Source organism: Nansenia antarctica (genome assembly GCF_963989245.1).
Source record: "Nansenia antarctica genome assembly, chromosome: 19".
Taxonomy (NCBI): Eukaryota; Metazoa; Chordata; class Actinopteri; order Argentiniformes; family Microstomatidae; genus Nansenia; species Nansenia antarctica.
Genome location: NC_137692.1, coordinates 19,708,907 through 19,727,467, shown reverse-complemented (window position 1 = coordinate 19,727,467; position 18,561 = coordinate 19,708,907). Strand labels below are relative to the sequence as shown.

General features: G+C 43.3%; 1 protein-coding gene across 1 annotated transcript in view; it reads right to left on the bottom strand.

The window, feature by feature from the left end:
- Positions 1-18,561, bottom strand: part of acoxl (acyl-CoA oxidase-like) — a 96,135-nt gene that overhangs the window by 15,678 nt on the left and 61,896 nt on the right. The window contains exons 11-17 of the mRNA XM_080549127.1: positions 15,688-15,804; positions 15,095-15,248; positions 13,729-13,818; positions 11,309-11,418; positions 8,554-8,665; positions 5,566-5,653; positions 1,900-1,970 (exon numbers count right to left, since the gene is read on the bottom strand). Coding sequence (XP_080405253.1) covers positions 1,900-1,970; positions 5,566-5,653; positions 8,554-8,665; positions 11,309-11,418; positions 13,729-13,818; positions 15,095-15,248; positions 15,688-15,804 — 742 coding nt within the window. The remainder of the gene's footprint in view (positions 1-1,899; positions 1,971-5,565; positions 5,654-8,553; positions 8,666-11,308; positions 11,419-13,728; positions 13,819-15,094; positions 15,249-15,687; positions 15,805-18,561) is intronic.

Genomic DNA, 18,561 nt, shown 5'->3' with positions numbered 1-18,561 from the left:
GAGAGATGCTAGCAAAAGAGAGTCAGCGTATCGATTGATGGTGAATTCCAGTAAATGACAAATTAGCAACCGCTCACGTGTACTTTTGCTAGCAATCCTAACGATGACATCTGTTTCCAGTTATGTTTATAGTGTGCCGTTTTTTTTAACTTATACTTTCATAGGTTTTGATTGTTGGAACGATACATCTTGTTACAGTAACAATGAAAACCGATAAAAGTCTGTACATTACAAACTGCACAATATGTCAAAATAACTGGAGACATTCATTATTTGTGGACACAGACTAGCATATCACAGAATGAAGCTATGTATTGGCCATGTGTTCTGAGTGGTATGCTGGTCTGGATATTGAAACACAGCCATAACGACTGATGCAGAGACAGTGGCAGCTGGATCTATGGTCCACATGTGGTTGTGTGTCTCACATGGAGCTGAGTGACAGCTGATGTCATCAACCATGAGGTCATCACACAGGGAGAGGACAGGGAAGGGGGGACTTACAGGCATAGTAGGGTGAAGATCAGTGAAGTAGTGGAGGGTAAACCCAAGTACCGTAAACTCAATTGACCCACCTTTTCTGCTAGGTTAATGTTATTATCATTAGGGTTTACCCACCTATTCAATCCATGGTGTTCAGGGTTTATCCATGTATTTTCTTTTTTTACCACTACATCCCTGGTGAAGACCCCACTAGATGCTGATCGAAGGTCAATTTTACACTATTCCCTTTGATCTAAGGTCTAAGGTTAGGATTTGGGCAGAGTAATCTCAGAATCAGAATCAAGTGTATTGTTACATCCCATTATACGTATAAGAGAGTAAGATTCGTATAAGAGAGTAAAATTCTTCGGCTTCGGTTCCATGGCGTTGCAGCAACGAGGGAAAATAACCGTAGTTATGGCTGGGGACTTCCATAATCCTCTGGGCTTTGCTGACAAACAGACTGTTGCAAATATCCTGGATGGAGGGAAGCTCTGGCTGTCCGCACGACCCTCTGCCGCACAGAGGTCAACCTCTTTCCTGTAGGGCCAACTCATCGCTGTCGATGACGAGGCCAATCGCTGTTGTGTCGTCGGCGCACTTAATCACCAAGTTGGAGCTGTGCGTGGCCATGCAGTCATGGGTGGTACAGGGAGTAGAGGAGGGGGGCTGAGGACACAGCCTCAGCCTCATCATGACATGCTTCTCAAAGCATTTGCGCACGATGGGAGTGAGATCAACAAGGAGGGCACCAGTCATTTAGGCATGATACCTTGTTGAGGGTTTTTCAGCACCGGAACAATGGTGGATGACTTGAAGCAGGAGGGGACTATGCCCATTGAAAATCTGATCCTATATCTGTGCACCCTGTACCCCAGAGTGATGGTAGAAATCAGAGGACGCACTCGTTATATTGGTATCAATACCATTCCTCATTCCATTCCATGCACTGCAATGAGCCCATCTTCCAATTTCTACCTCCACCATGCATAGTACCATTCTATGGATGGTGCCGTACTGACTACTAGCCTCCCTGGTGTACCGGATACCCACCATTGATTGAGAACTTTGACTGTGTTCTCACCTCTGTTTTTCTTAAAAGGTCTGTTGACAAACCATCAGTCAAGCAAGAACATAGGACACATCACTTCAGGACTTTTGCATACTCAAATTCTCGCTCCATGAACAGCAACATGAGAGACATGACCACTAGTTTACACATTCATCAAAGGGATTATTACATTGTTACCTTACCAGTAAGCACTGTAACTCACGGGGGCCGCACGTTCAAAAACAACTACAACTGTTTCTGAGAAACTTTCCATAGGAGCCGTCTGATGACTCAAAAGCAGAGTGGCTGGTTTCCTATCGAACAGTGAGACAAGCTGAGGAGTGGAAAACTGGTTTCAGACGTACCTTCGTCAGCAAGGCGTGGTCTTCTGCCACTGGGCACTCTTGAACAGCGAGAGCAAACTGCTCCAGGGTTACTATGGAAACAAAATCCCCCCCCACAGGTATTAAACAATGTGTTATTACCAAATAAGGTCATGGGTCACTCAGTGTGGTGTCGACCCTTTGAACAACATAGAATGAAAAAAACATTACGTCTAGAAATGTTAGGAATTACAAAACAGGACTTGTTATGTCATTTATATTGAAATAATTGTGTATATTTTTCATTGATAATTCAAGTTCTAATTGATAAATACTTGAATACTCATGAATTAACTACAATTACAAATAAATAGTTCCTAATAATTCATTGATTCACTAACATCAAACATATTAAAAGAATGTGGTTTGACTTCATTATGTGTTATGTTACATGGCATGCAATCCTGAATTAAGATTAATTGAAACACTGGACCTCAACTGTCTATAATTAATAATGACACAGCCTGAATTACAAATACAGTAAGGAGAAACAAACATCAGGTGGTTTCTGTACGGAGACCAACTCATATATAGACTCACAATATTATAACTGGTCATAATGAAACTGCATACAGTACATGCTATTGAGATAGAAGTTAGACTACTGTTTAAAAAAAAAAATATTGTAAGCCGGTCAAACCACAAATATAATACAACAAAACAACAGATACTATACAGATTGCATGAAGATTTCAACAGTACATTATTCTATTGCAACAAAAGCATTTCAGGCTAAGGTTAGCGCAGAGTCTGCCAGCCACTAGACCTCTCTTATCTCTCCAACATCACAGACCTGTGTTCTTTCGTACCTCAGGGCTGGTTAAGGTTGCAAGTGTGTGTGCGTGCGTGTGCGTGTGTGTGTGTGTGTGTGCTGCTTGTGTGTGTGTGTGTGTGTGTGTGCTGTTTGTGTGTGAGCATGTGTGTGTGTGTGTGTGTGTGTGTGTGTGTGTGTGTTTGTGTGGGAGGAAAGTGAGAGAATGGAAAGGTTATGGTCTTCTAAGACAGAGGGGTACCTTGACATACTATAGCTCGTCTGGTTAAAAACACACAAACATACAAACTTGCATGTGCATATACAGTAGCAAGCACGCACGCACGCACACATTTTATCTTTTCATTGGAATACAACATGGAACATATTCTTGGGGGACATTTTCACCACATTTCATTGATTAGAACAATAATTGTGATTGGCCGATTGATTGTTTCCCTGATAAAGTAACAGCTGTGACATAAAGTAACTAGCTATGTTCCCGTTCAACATACAGGTAAGAACCCGGTTAGAAGAAGGCCTATTAGCATCTCCACCAAGGGAAGCTTGAATTACAAAGCTTTGTTTTATCGCATTACTTTAGGAACAGTGGTAGTTTTGAGAACTATATTTCTAAGTGCTGGGCAGAAACCGCAATCACAGTCTACCACACAATAAGTACATAAGGCATTGCTTTCTGTTACAATTCTCTGCTTCGCGTCGGGCCCAACAACACCCCTCAGCTGTGACCTTACCCTTGTGCCTTATTGCTTAATTAAGACTTATTGCTTTACACTGAAGAAAAATGGAAAGGTATAAACATAGTCACATTACAGCTGACTGCTGTTGTTCTTCTGTAGATCTGCCTCAGAGGCGGGTGGAAGAGAGCAGATGAGAAACCCCTCCAGAGAGGAGGGGAAAATATGTTGTCAATATTATGAAACCACTTTCTTTTTTTTTGGGCTGGGATCTAGCAGCGGAAATACCTTACAAGTCCGTCCATCACCAGGTCACCAGGCACTGAATGTGGCGTGTTCTGGCATACAATTCACCAAGGGGTCAAGGGCCAAGGGGTTTTGGTGGATAAGAGAATTCCTCTGGCACTCAGATTGATTTACCAGCCCTATTTGTTTTTCTCAAGTGTCGTGACAAAAAAAACAGCCTATCCTGGTGTCAAAATACCGCTCGACTTTTCCTACTGCATGTTTTCTATGGTTTTACTTTAATACTTTATATTTTTTTGTAATCAATTATTTATTGCAAAACAGTACATTTATTTATTGCAAAACAAAATAAGTGTCTGTCCTGATTTTTTTTCTTCTTATCTTACCCCCCCACTATAAACACATGAGTAACCCCCCCCCCATGGCGATAACATCTTTAATACTTTATTTTGAGGTGTAACTAAGCGAGCTCACAGACATACAGTAGGGCTGTTTGAATGTCAGGAGCAGCGTGAGGGAGATGTGCAGCAGTGACAGTCAGCTGGAGGAGGCCGGAGCAGCACAACTGTCGTCACAAATGTTGAATCAATGGTGACTGGAATTGCGGATCGCACAGATCTACCCACCAATCCCAAACTCTATCAGCATTTGGCGGGTGTTAATTTGTTTTGCCATGGCCATAGTGCCAAGACCACCTCTCCTCTGTATGTGGGCTAATAGGCATAGGCAACACGGCGCCGGATTTGGCTGAAATGGCGATGATCTGACATCGTTTGCACCTCACGGCTACACGACGAATTAGTGAGCTGAGACGGTGACGAGACGATAGCGCTGGGAGGGTGTTTTGGAGTCGTGTGGTCGGTGATTAGGTGCGTTTTTCAATAACGATGACGCGGACACCCACAAATGTATTGTGGTTTACTTAATACTGTTCAGCACTTGGTTACATTCAATGCATGACTTGTGCTTGTGGGAATTTGAAAAGTCATTTGATCATCGTTCGGACACTATTTTTCTTAAATATATAAACACGACCAGTATATTCCACGTAACCACATATGCCCATATTTTTCCCTAACTCTGGCGTATTTACAATTTATTTTTGTTTTATTAATATGCACTGTCCCTTGAATAAATAATTGAATCTGAATCTGGTAGTCAATCTTAATTACAGCCAGTCTGCAGTGCCAAACAGAAAAGTAAACCAGATACAAAACAGGCAGTTCCCTAAGTTTGAAGGGAGGAAATAAATGCATTTCTCTACCTTAGTGGGAGACCTGGCACTGGGAGCTAGTTTCTCGTAGTCAGGGAGCTGTAGGCAGGCTTGCAAGGTGGTCATCAGCCACTGTGGACCTGTCATCGAAAAGGCAATCTGCAGCCTCGAGAAACGCTTTTTTCACAATTTCGCCGTCTTTGAATGACTTCTTGTGTTTAACAAGAACGTGACTGACACGATTAGAAGCTATCGTTGAGCCGTAGATGAGTGATTAAAGCATCCCCAATAAAGTAAACAAATGGTACGACCGGGAGTCTCTAGAGTCCCTAGAGAAAGCTGAATAGCTTTTCACTTTCCCTAGTTGTTATGTTCCAACGACTGTTATCTCCTAAATGTCCCCAAAGTTCGCACTGAATTCGGCAAGCATTCCTTCATGCACTTTGCGCCCGCTGCCTGGAATTCATTACAGAGCACTTTGAACTTGAAAGAATTAATTTCTCTTGGAACATTTAAAAACCTCGTGAGTAACTTGGAATCAGAGGATTTGAAATCCAAATAAAAAGAGAAGAAATGTGTACTAAGACCACCTCTGTGTATGTGTACTAGGGCCAGACTGGTCACGTGATGAAGTACCCACCTCTGTGGATGTGTGCTAGGGCCAGACTGGTCACGTGATGAAGTACCCACCTCTGTGTATATGTGCTAGGGCCAGACTGGTCACGTGATGAAGTACCCACCTCTGTGTATGTGTGCTAGGGCCAGACTGGTCACGTGATGAAGACAGGAGTTCCAGGCATCAAAGAACTCCTGTTTATTCTTCTGTAACTGCAAGGCACAACGAAGAGAGGGCAACTTTGTCAATACATTCTTAAACCAAAGCAACAATTATGTCATCAAACCATACAGTATAATATCAACATAGAGAGCCAATGACCACTATAATAACCAGTGTTATTTGGCTGTTCCTGTGGGAAACCCCTTTTGGGTTCCATGCAGAACCCTTTTGAGATTTGCTGCCAGCTGGTTCATACGAAATGAAACAGGTGCTCATCTGTGTATATGTTACGGTACATGTGGGAATACGGTACATGTGGGAAAACTAGGGTTAGGGTTAGGTGCTAGGGTGCTAGGGTGCTAGGGTTAAGGTTAGGGTTAGGGGTAGGGTTAGGGTTAGGGTTAAGGTTAGGGTTAGGGTTAGACATGCCAGCATGTACCAAGTCGACGTAGCACCTAACCCTAACCCTAGTTTTCCCACATGCACCGTATTCCCACATGTACCGTAACATATACAAAACAGTGCATATACAGTGGGGAAAATAAGTATTCAACACATCAACAATATTTTAATTCAACATATTTCCATTGCAGCTATACTCACATGAAATGTAGACCAAATAATTGGTATTAACTCAATAAAACTACACAGCTAAAGAAATTGTAACATTCCAATCCATAAAAAAGCGATGTGCAATGAAGTGGAATGACACAGGAAAAAAGGGTTGAAAACAGTCCGAAAAAAGCACTAAACCATAAGCTTATACCACCAATGAGTTCTCTTACCTGTGCTTATTTGAATCAGTTGGGTTAGTGCATGTTGGTGGGGAAGTACTTCCACTCTTTCCCACCTCTGAATGCAAGTAAATCAATAATTTGCTAGATGAATATTTTGCAAGAAACATCTCATGACGGGTAGAGGCAAAGAGCTCTCCCAAGACCTTCACAACAAGATTGTTGAGCAACATAGTAACTATAGCACTGGTTACCGACGGATGTTCCTATAGGCACCATTGGGGCCGTTATCCGTAAGTGGAAGAAGGAACTTCACTTGACCATCAGCCACGCACAGGAGCTCCTCACAAGATTTCTGACCGGGCAATCAGAAAGTTAGTCAGAAGAGTAGCCCAAGAGCCAAGGACCACTCGAGCAGAGCTCCGGAAAGAGCTGGAAGCAGCAGGTACATTTGTCAAAAAGGATTACTGGAAGAATGTAGTCTGGTCAGATGAGACAAAAATCTCACTTTTCTGCAACAATATGACGTGCCACGTTTGGAGGAGAAATGGCTCTGCATATGATCCTAAAAATACCATACCTACAGCGAAGTTCGGAGGTGGAAGCATCATGTTATTATGGGACTGTTTCTCTTCACATGGTACTGGTGGAATCCAAATGATCTAAGGGAAGATGAATGGAGCCATGTACCGGGAAATTCTTGAGAAGAATCTCTTGCCATCGACCAGGATGATGAGAATGAGAGGCGAGTGGATCTTCCAGCAAGACAACGATCCATAACATGCAAAGGAGATTCTCAATTGGTTCAAGAGACAAATAATATAAAGGTGTTGGACTGGTCTAGCCAATCGCCAGACTTAACTGAACTGAAGATCAAGATTCACCAGCGGCCCTCCCAGAATCTTCAAGATTTAAAGACTGTCTGTGTTGAAGAATGGGACAAAATCCCACCTGATCACTGTGAGAGATGATTTTATTTCGTACAGGAAGCGTTGTCATTGGAAACAAAGGCTTCAAGTATTAAATCCATTTCAGTTAGTGTGTTCAATACTCCTTTCCTGTGTCATTCCCCTTTATTACACATAACTTTTTTTAATGGATTGGAGTGTTTTTTCTTTAGCTATGTAGTTTTATTGAGTTACGGGATCCATGAATTTTGAGGTATACCAGGAGATTTTTTAACTTCAAGAACTTCAAGCCATCAGTCAAGGAGCTAAAGCTGGGCTGAAATGTGTCTTTCAACAAGACAAGGACCCAAAGCATTCAAACAAATCTACCAAAGAATACCTCAACACAAAGAAGATTTGTGTTTTGGATTGGCCAAGTCAAATTCTGACCTAAATCCAATTGAGATGCTGTGACAGGACCTGCAGCGGGCAGTTCATGCCACACACCCCCCAAACCTCACTCAATTGGCTCACTTCTGTAAGGAGGAGGCAAAAATATCTCAAAACAGATGTCAGAGACTGATTAGTGGCTATACGAGACGTTTACTCCAAGTTATCGCTGCTAATGGAGGTGCCACGCGCTATTGACTGAAGAGGTTCACTTATTTTTGCACCTGCACTAATTTCTTTATAATTAGATTTCCTACCCCATGCATGACTCCCTCTAAAGCTACTTCAACCTTTTTCAGCCCAAGGACTCCTTGGACGAGAGTCAAACAGAACAGGGACCCCCACATGTAATACATTTTAAAAAATGTGTCACATTTTAAGGCCTATAATAACTTTGCTATTTACTTCATTCACCTTTTATTTCACCTTATTAACCTATTTATATACTGGGTTATTACCCTATATGTGTTTATGATTGATAAAACGTTCATGCATAATTATTATTGGTTATTATTCTTATTCTTACTATAAAATGTATATATTTTGTTCTGGAAAAAACTAATAAACACAGATTTTCTTTCTTTTCAGAATGTAAGGCTGACGGATATCTTTGGTGCTATATCTGTGCAAAAGGCCAATAACATCAGTGCTCAGAGATAATCTGTCGGGCTCTAGTTGCTAAAAAAACGGTTTTAATTGAGTAAAGTAGTTTGTATTGCCATTGAAACTATTGGTGGTAGATCGACTTTCTTATGTGATGGCACTATATTTCTGTGAATGTGGAAATATCATGGAGTTCTCCCACAAGGACAGCCAAAGGAACCCCTTCGGGACCCTTTTTTCTCAGTGTGCCGAAGCACCTCCTGTGGTCTGACTGACCTTGGTGTAGAGTCTCGCTGCTAGGGTGCGCTGGAGAACCCTCTCCCTGTAGCACACAGCCTTCAGCAGGAAACGCAGGTCCCCCACTGTATCCACATTGAAGCCGAAGAAGCTACCAGACAAGAAGACGTCATGGTACAGGTCAATGTTAGCATTGCACAATCAGCACACACTATGACAAACTAGGATTTTGTTATGTACTGTACCAGCTGTGGGTGTGGGTGAGTGTGTGTGTGTGTGTGTGTGTGTGTGAGTGTGTGTGTGTGTGTGTGAGTGTGTGTGTGTGTGCGCGTGTGTGTGTGTGTGTGTGTGTGTGTGTGTGTGTGTGTGAGTGTGTGTGTGTGTGTGTGTGTGTGTGTGTGTGTGTAGGATCAGAAACACAAACATGGTTGAGGTGATGTCCTCTGTGGCTCAGTCGGTAGAGCATGGCTAACGCTAATGTTGTGGGTTTGATTCCCGCTGGGACCATAATATATACTGGAAAAATGTATGCCCTCATTGCAATGTAAAGCCCCTTTCACACACAGTTCCCTGTAAATTGCATGGAATCCCGACCCGTGTCAGCCAGGCATTTTCATCGTTCACACATGACCGAATTAGCCGGCAATTGCCTGGTTGCTCACTTTCACACATACTGTATATGGCTACGACCCGGGTCTTGAATCGCGCATTCAACTAGAGGCAAAACTGGAACGAGACAAGCACGTGAGACTGCCATATAGCATATCTGCCATATATCATACCTCCGTTTTATATCGAAAAATATGATGATATTGCTCGCGGCTCTGTCAGTATTGATTGATTGATTGACTGATTGACTGATTGACTGAACATTTTCATTGTGTGAAGCGCATTGAGTTGCATCTTGTAAGAAATGCGCTATACAAATAAAATTTGATTTGATTTGATTTGATGATGAATACATATAAAACTGGAGATCACTGTAGAGGAGTTCTCTACTGTGATGGAGAAGTCTTGGAGAGGGCAGGCTTTCCCAGGGAGGAAGAGCAGCTCAGTGTTGTTAAGGTTGAGCTGGAGGTGGTGGGCTGACATCCAAGGGGATGGTGGGCCGACATCCAAGGGGAAATGTCTTTCCCCTTTGGGAAAAGCTTTACTCAGAGGGCTGTCTTAAAGCCAGCTGGAACAGATCCTGTGTATCGAGAGGGATTGTGGTGCAGGAGGTAGAGCCGGCGTCGCAAGCAGATTGGCGGTTCCCCAGAGGCTGATAAGCCAGAGACCGAGTGAAGAGCGGTGGGTGTGGGCGAGAGGTAGAGAGAAGGAGCCGTTGATGTTATCGACCTTCTTTTCAAAGTAGGTGACAACAGTCTTCCGCAGACAGGGCGGAGGTAGGAGGTGGGTTGGGGAGTGTGGAAAACGTGGAGAACAATTTCCTCGGGTTAGAGGTCGAGGATTGGATTTTGGAATGATAGTCGGAAGCTCTGCAGCAGACGCAGAGGAAACACACACACACACACACACACACAATCTGTGTCAATGAATGAATGAATGAATCGTTTAATGACCACACGACCTAGGTCGGTGGAATTTGTTTTCGGTACAGGTGGAACAGCTCAATACAGCAGTGTCAAAAACATACACACATTGCACACATTGTCCATAATATCACATGGACATGTACAGACATAACCACAAGACAAGAACATAGTCAATATTTACAACTTATATTAAAGTGCAGTACGTCTGGCAGGGTTAGTGCAGTGAGTCAGGTGTTGAGAGTCCTTATAGCAGAGGGGAAAAAACCGTTTTTGAAACGGGATGTTTTGGTGGCCAGGGATCGGTAGCGCCACCGTTTTTTTTCCGTGATTTAGCCTACTGTCCGAGCTGCCGTACCAAACTGTTATGGATGAGGTGAGTATGCTCTCAATGATGGCGGTGTAGAACTGAAGGAGGAGGTTTTTGTTTTACTTTGAATGTTTTGAGCTGTCTGAGAAAGTCGTTGGTGGGCTTGGGGAAATGTCTGCAAGACAGAAGAGGCTTGACTCTGTCAAGCTGTCTTAAAGGCAACTGGAGAACCCATAACCATAACGGATTTATGGTTCATGTCGGCAAATGGCAAATTTCTTGGCAAGAAAAACACAGTGTCAAGAGAACACGAGGTCATTACACACAGTCCACGTGCTTGTTTGTGAGAATGAAGACATGATCACCCCTTCCTGTGTTAAAACGTTACGACTGCATGAGAATACGTAAATGTGGATGAAGGGGGTTATTGAGCGGGCTGTGTTTATTTCGGGGTATTTCTGTGGTAGAATAACCCACCATCATAAATCGGTTAGAACAGACTATTAAGACACAGGCCTGGGCAGAAATAGCCTGGACACTGAGGGGCTGATTCACTGGAGATTGGTGGGTGTTATAAGTGTGTGAGGCTGTTTTAGCACCAGTGTGTCTAAAAACATCTCCAGCAGCAGAATGTAGCTGTTGCTAATGTACTAATCAAGATGTGAAAACCACAGTGAAACATGAATAGTGTTTGTGAGTCGGCCCGGTCGCCCTAGACCCCAGTGCAGAAAAAAAAGGAGTCCCCACTCACATAAAACTCTGGTCCAAACAGAATATGTGCCCTGAGGGAAACAGTGATTGGTCTGGCCTCATGACCCTCCAGTGAGGGTGCACGTGATCGGCCCAGTCCGGCTTGCTGACACCTCCGGTGAGAGTGCGCGTGATAGGTCGAGCATTCTGACCCTCCAATGAGAGTGCACGTGATTGGCCCAGCCCAGCCTGCGCTACTAACCTGGTTCTAAGGCTGTCGGACATGGAGTTGCTCCAGGTCTTGATGGCTCCACCCACCATGCTGGTACCCAGGGCCTTGGTGTACTGGGCCAGCAGCTCCCGCACCACCACCTGGGACAGGGCAGGAGGGGGCAAGAGGGTCACAGGGGTCAATGTGTGATGAACAGTGATTTGGTTTGTGTCAGTTTGGGTCAACTGTGATTGGTTTGTGTCAGTTTGGGTCAACTGTGATTGGTTTGTGTCGGTTTGGGTCAACTGTGATTGGTTTGTGTCAGTTTGTGTCAACTGTGATTGGTTTGTGTCCGTTTGGGTCAACTGTGATTGGTTTGTGTCCGTTTGGGTCAACTGTGATTGGTTTGTGTCAGTTTGTGTCAACTGTGATTGGTTTGTGTCAGTTTGTGTCAACTGTGATTGGTTTGTGTCAGTTTGTGTCAACTGTGATTGGTTCATGTCAGTTTGGGTCAACTGTGATTGGTTTGTGTCAGTTTGTGTCAACTGTGATTGGTTTGTGTCCGTTTGGGTCAACTGTGATTGGTTTGTGTCAGTTTGTGTCAACTGTGATTGGTTTGTGTCAGTTTGTGTCAACTGTGATTGGTTTGTGTCAGTTTGGGTCAACTGTGATTGGTTCATGTCAGTTTGGGTCAACTGTGATTGGATGCTGTCAGTTGGGGTCATCTGTGTTAAAAAAAAAAAAAAAGTTTAAGTTATTTTTTCGGAGTGGGGCAGTCCCACTCATATTTTTCTTTTTATTTAGAGATACAGTAGAGATTTAGACAGGAAGGATGGGTGAGAGAGAGAGGAGGGATGACATGCAGGATATGTCCCCGGCTGGATTCGAACCGGGAGCCCTGCGGTTACATGGTCAACACTTAACCCGCTATGCCACCTAAGAGCCCCTGACTCCTCTTTTAAGGTCAGCACCTAACTGAATGGGTCTGGTTTAGGACTCCTGTACTCATCTTCTCCTCTACTGCTCTCCTTGTGACTCTAGTCCAGACAGTTCAGTACATTTCTACACTACCACATGCCCTATTTTAACCTTCACTCTATCTTGTTGACAACTTCAACAAATAAATCAACCAAAATTATCTGTGATTGGTTCATGTCAGTTTAAGTTCATCTGTGATTGGTTCATGACAGTTTGGGTAATGGCTTACATGCAGTAAGCCATGGTGATGGGTAAATAATGACTTCTGTATACTAACCATCAATATCTAGGTAGAACATTCTGATTATATAGCAATGTATCACATTTAACACAAAATCACCTGCAAATCACCTGTAAATACTGTATACAGTAATCATGTTTCACCACTGTAAAATAACTCGTTGAACCCTCTATGAACTCTCTCACTGGAGGTTGGTGACCTGTCTCCATAATCAATTCTCATTCTCTACAACATCCTTTCATTAATTTCACGATTTCATATAAAACTTTACGTTTTCTCAGGGTTTGTGATGAATCCATGTTTGTATTTGATGAGATAATCAGATTTGTGCGTAATCTCCGGAGTCTCCTGCGGCATTACTGAACAGTGTGAATACTGACCTTGTTCCTATCCTATCAAAAAAATAAATCTAAGGCCACTGTGCATGTGTTTGTTTGTGTGCGTATGTGTGTGTATACTGTATATAAGAGTGTGTGTGTGTGTGTGTGTGTGTGTGCGCCCATCACTCTTGCCCCCAGGCCACATTGCTACACAGCTCCACTATCCACTTCATCTGTGCAAAAAGAAGAAATCCCCCTTATCCCAATTAGCTGTTGGTTATCGAATCACCAGTTCCATGTACAAAACAAGTTTATCCCAAATCTAATTTTGTTGGAAACAGATAGAAATTACCCCTAAACTCCAGTGTCAATCCTATTATCAAATTTCTGATTAACTCTCTGCTTAGTTTTCCTAGTATCGAGGTTCATTCGAGTCCCACAATATGTAGGACAAAAGGAGCATCTGTCAGGTCTGTTTTTCTTTGAGCTTCTTCTGTCGTCTGTCTGTCAGTCTGCCTGCCTGTCTCTGTCTTGTTATGTATTTCTTCCAATGGTCTATGAGAAATGTGCGTCGCCTTCAGATCAACAAATCAACATATTTGACAGTGTAAACATAATAAAGAACCAAACCGAATTTGCTAAATTGCTATCCTTCCCTTGCGAAGCAGGACAGCATTAGGGTGGTAGACCAGACGGTACACCTCGGTGACTGAAAGTACCTTCAGTTGACTTGTTAGTCAAGTCATTGGTTGTTGTTTTCATTTTTATTGACCGTTCAGTGAAGATTTAGACAGGACGGATGGGTGAGAGAGAGAGGAGGGATGACATGCAGGATATGTCCCCCGGCCGGAATCGAACCGGGGACCCTGCGGTTACATGGTCAGCGCTTAACCCGCTAGGTCACCTAAGCGCCCCGTCATTGGTTGTCTTACCTGTAGCATGACCATGTTGTCCCCTTCGAAGGTGACGAAGACGTCAGAGTCACACTTCAGACCTGGGATGCGGTTCTCCATCATGAAACCCTGACAGAGACGGACAACACAACAACGCTCAATATCCACGTTAGCATACCGTGACGTCAGAGTTATAAGGTTCTATCTCCATTTTTGTCAAAATTGAGTTTTTTACATAATCCATGATCCATTAGGTGTTTATTAATGCCTGTGTGGTGTTATTTTTAAAATGTTGACATTTTTGAGTTAGTAATTCATAAAATACAAAGGTTCCATCTCACAAAACATAATGGAATGTAAAAACTTTGACGCTCAATATCTCTGAACTACCCTAAACGGAGATAGAACCTTATCATTCTAAACGGAGATAGAACCTTATAATTTTAAGCTCACGATACCACTTCGACTGCATGGCTAGCTAGTGCGGATATTGGAACATAACCGCTGGATAGAGATCAGGGGAGGCTGGTAGAGGTAAGAATCCGGAGGACATCATTCCTCATTCCATTACATGCATTACAATGGGCCCATCCTCTGATTTCCGCCTCCACCAGCCTCCCCTGATACAGGGTGATCTACCAAGACACTTGTTTTATCCTGTACAGTGAAGGGATTCACGTGTGACGTCTTTACTTATGCTCATGCCACCATGGGACTTCAAACAGTCCATAACAGAGCAATCTTTGCCTAGGCCTTTGTTCCAAAAATGATAAGGATCAGCATTTCAATAATCAACCTTGTTACATTTGAGAGGTCAACATTCTCACAGTTGATAATGTCAGATCCAATTTTTTGGAAAGCAGCAAAATTAGCAGGTAAATGTCATAGCATCACACAAACACGTGCAGTAGTGTGTGTGTGTGTGTGTGTGTGTGTGTGTGTGTGTGTGTGTGTGAGTGTGTGTGTGTGTGTGTGTGAGTGTGTGTGTGTGTGTGTGTGTAAGATGAGATGTATAGGAAATGTGTTCTTCATCTTGTTAGAGGTGCAGAGTTGTGGTTTCACAGGGACGCGCTAACACACAGATACACAGATACACACACACACACACAGATACACACACACACACACACACACAGATACACACACACAGATACACACACAGCTGGTACAATACAGTACATTACAAAATCACATGGGACAGATACTCTTATGTAACATCAGTACTGTTATCACACTCACAGGCAGGCACGCACGCCTGCCCGCGTGCTCACACACACACACGCACACACGCACACACACACGCACACGCACACGCTCACGCTCACGCACACGCACACGCACACACACACACACTCATACGCACACACACACACTCATACGCACGCGCACACACACAAACACACACCATGCCCCCGGTGCATTCGCGGCAGTCCTGCAGACAGGCCAGGTTCTGCCAGGTGCTGTAGGCCTTGAGTCCAGCCACCAGAGCCTGCAGAGAACGGCTCTTCTGTAGGTCCTCTCCCTTACACAGAGCGTCGTCCATCATACGCGCTGCATACCTGAACACACACACACACACACACACACACACACACACACACACACACACACACACAAATACAGATACAGATACCGAGACACAGAAACACCAAGACACAAACGCACACTTCATTTTCCCTTCAGATTAAAACACACAGCTCATACAAAATGATAATGAGAATATTAACTGGACGTGGGCTGATATAGAGACACTGCTGCCATCTAGTGGAGTCAGTTAGAGCTCTCTTTTCATAATAATAACAACACAAATGTCTAATAGCAAAGTCTACGCATGTTTCAAAGAAGTGTGCCTCGGCTGTGTGTTAGTGCCCCCTGGTCTTAGGCATAGATTTGTTTTTTCTTATCATGACTGATGTATAGATGATTCACTCAGACAAATGTACTGTGTTGTAAGTCACTTTGGCTAATGTTAATTATGCTAATTAATGTAAATATTACCTGGTAGTGAAGGTGAGAGCCAAGGCGGCAGCCAGGTGAGGCATCAGTCTCAGATACTGGGTCTGGTGTTCAATGATCTTCACCTCATCCTGGTCCTTAGGCCCAAACTGACGACGACTGCAGGGAGAGAGGGGAGGAGAGGAGGGGGGAGAGGGGAGGAGAGGAGGGGGGAGAGAGGGGAGGAGAGGAGGGAGGAGAGGGAAGGAGAGATGGGGAGAGGAGAGGAGAGATGGGGAGAGGAGGGGGGAGAGAGGGGAGGAGACAGAGGGGAGGGAGATAAGGGAAAGTGATACACAGGGTGTAAGGGGGTAAATGGAAGAGAATATGCTGTATGAATGATGTGTGTGTGCGTGTGCGTGTGCGTGTGCGTGTGCGTGCGCGTGTGTGTGTGTGTAGTTGTGGTGGAAGACCAGTTTGTGTGTGTGTGCGCTGAGTTGTGGTCACACAAACACACGAGAAGAAGCATGCACCTGCTGCTCTGAAGGCACTACAAAGTTGTTTCTTTGTGAGTGGAACTAAACCAGCACAGGTGTCTTGGCGGGGGAGAGTGTCAGGGAAGGGGGGTGGGGGGGGGGGGATGCTGGTGGTGTCATATGTTGGTGTTACCCACTCTATGATCTGACATGGTGTGAGGAGGATGAGGTGGTTTAGGCAGAAAGACTGAAGTGGAAATATAAATGCATATTCGATACAATACAATACAATACACACACACAATACACACACACACACACACACACACACACACACACACACACACACACACACACACACACACACACACACACACCAAAGGGAGAACTGGGGGGGAGCACACATCTGTTTACACAGGGGAAGTCCTAAAACACAACATCACGGGAACATCTCCTCAACAGCTCAACAGACTCAACTCTGCACATACAGCTAACGATGGTTACATACAGTAACTCAAAGTGTTAACACAGCCAACACACAGATTGCATGGGTGGCTGGAACAGGTAAAAAATAACCTCAACAGATAAAACTGGCCATATGGCCCAAATTCCATATAAATGGACGCTACTCGCTACTTGTTTACTTCTTTCATCATTGTGGATATTTTTGATTTGATATTTACATTACCGGCATCATAGGATACCGCTTGTTAAGTCGTGACGTGTTTCCGGGGCCAACGTTGGCTGAGGCGCTGTCTTCGAAATGGAGAAATAATAATAATAATAAATTATATTTATATAGCGCTTTTCCGAGGAGAAAATGGGAAAGTATTGTGTCCCTTGTTGTATGAATAGACCCGAGTCTAAAAAACGATTAAACTGTCATTCTACCGCTGTAGTTCAGAGGTACTCTGGCGCAGGGAATTTCCGGTTTGGACACGGAAATGGCTAAACGTCACTTTTGACGTCAGACTTAACAAGCGGATTCACTATCATTGTCATGTTCTTATATCACGTTTTTTTATATCATGTTCTTCTTCATCATAATCATCATCATAGGGAGGGAACGTAAGCACGTAAATTAAAAAAATTAAAAAAAATAAAATAATAAAATAACAAAAAATAAACTTAAATAGGCGAAAAAATCTTAAACAAGCGGGTTAGCTGTCTTGGTGTAGTGGTTAGCGCGGCCGGTTGGTACGCAGAAGGTTCTGGGTTCGCCACCCGCATGGAAGGATGGAATTTCCGCGCATGAAAGGAGGTAGGAGGCATCGCACCAGAGAACCTGAATAAGGTTCCCACCCCGTTAGCAAAGTCTACGCCAAGGGAGATAACTCTTTTGGACCAAAAGTTTTGGTGTTGCGGTTAGCGCGGCCGGCTATTGCAAAACGTCACGTTTGACGTCAGGCTTAACAACCGGATAGCAACGCATTACATTTGCTCACCTCTAATGGACTTTTTTAATTTTATTTTTTTAATCCTTTTGTTATCAAAAAATACATTTTACATTTTATAGTTGACAATGATTTACAAAAAGACAGTCAATGACGCAAAGCATAAAGACTTTTGACCCCTGTGAGTAAAAATAAATCTTTGCACTCGATCAAATTTCAGGACCCTCCTTTCATGACCTTTCCTAGATATGTGCGTTCTACCCCCCAGTATCCTTATATTTTCAAAATCTAGCTAGTATAAAGTTATTTTGCAGTATTTGTGTGTGTTTGTGTGTGATTGCGTTAGTATCAGCCGCCATCTCTTTTTTTTCATGGCTGCAATGCTCTTCAATACCAGCAGGGGTCGCATGGGGACACTAAGAAGTGTGTTTATACGTGTCATACAATGTCATACAATGTCAGTTGCTTCTTTCATCATTGTGGATATTTTTGATTTGACATTTACATTACCGGCATCATAGGCTATTCACTATCATTGTCATGTTCTTATATCACGTTTTTTAATATCATGTTCTTCTTCATCATAATCATCATCATCATCATAAAAAATATTTATTAAAAAAAAAGGTTTTATATAGTTTTTTCAGTTTTTATATCATCTGTGTGAATATGCAGCTTGGAGTATTCAAAGCTGATACAACATGAAATGAATTAAATGACAGTACTATCTATGGGTCATCGTGCATTAAATCAAGAATTGAATCATGCATCAACAGACAGGGAATGAACGAACATGTGTTTTGCTTAAAAACCGGAATAGATGACTTCAAACATGAATCATCTAGATTCTACACAGTGTTTTTGGACTTCAGAGATGCGTTTGGTACACTCCCCCATGAGGTGATGCTAAAAGCATTAGAGGAAATACACCTGCCTCAGCCTTTTGTGAATATTGTATCCAGCGTGTACCAAGGCTCATTTCTCCAAGTTATCTGTGGGCAGCAGCTCACAGAGCCGATTGCACTGAAGGTGGGAATAAAAACTGGCTGTCCCTGGAGTGCCGTGAA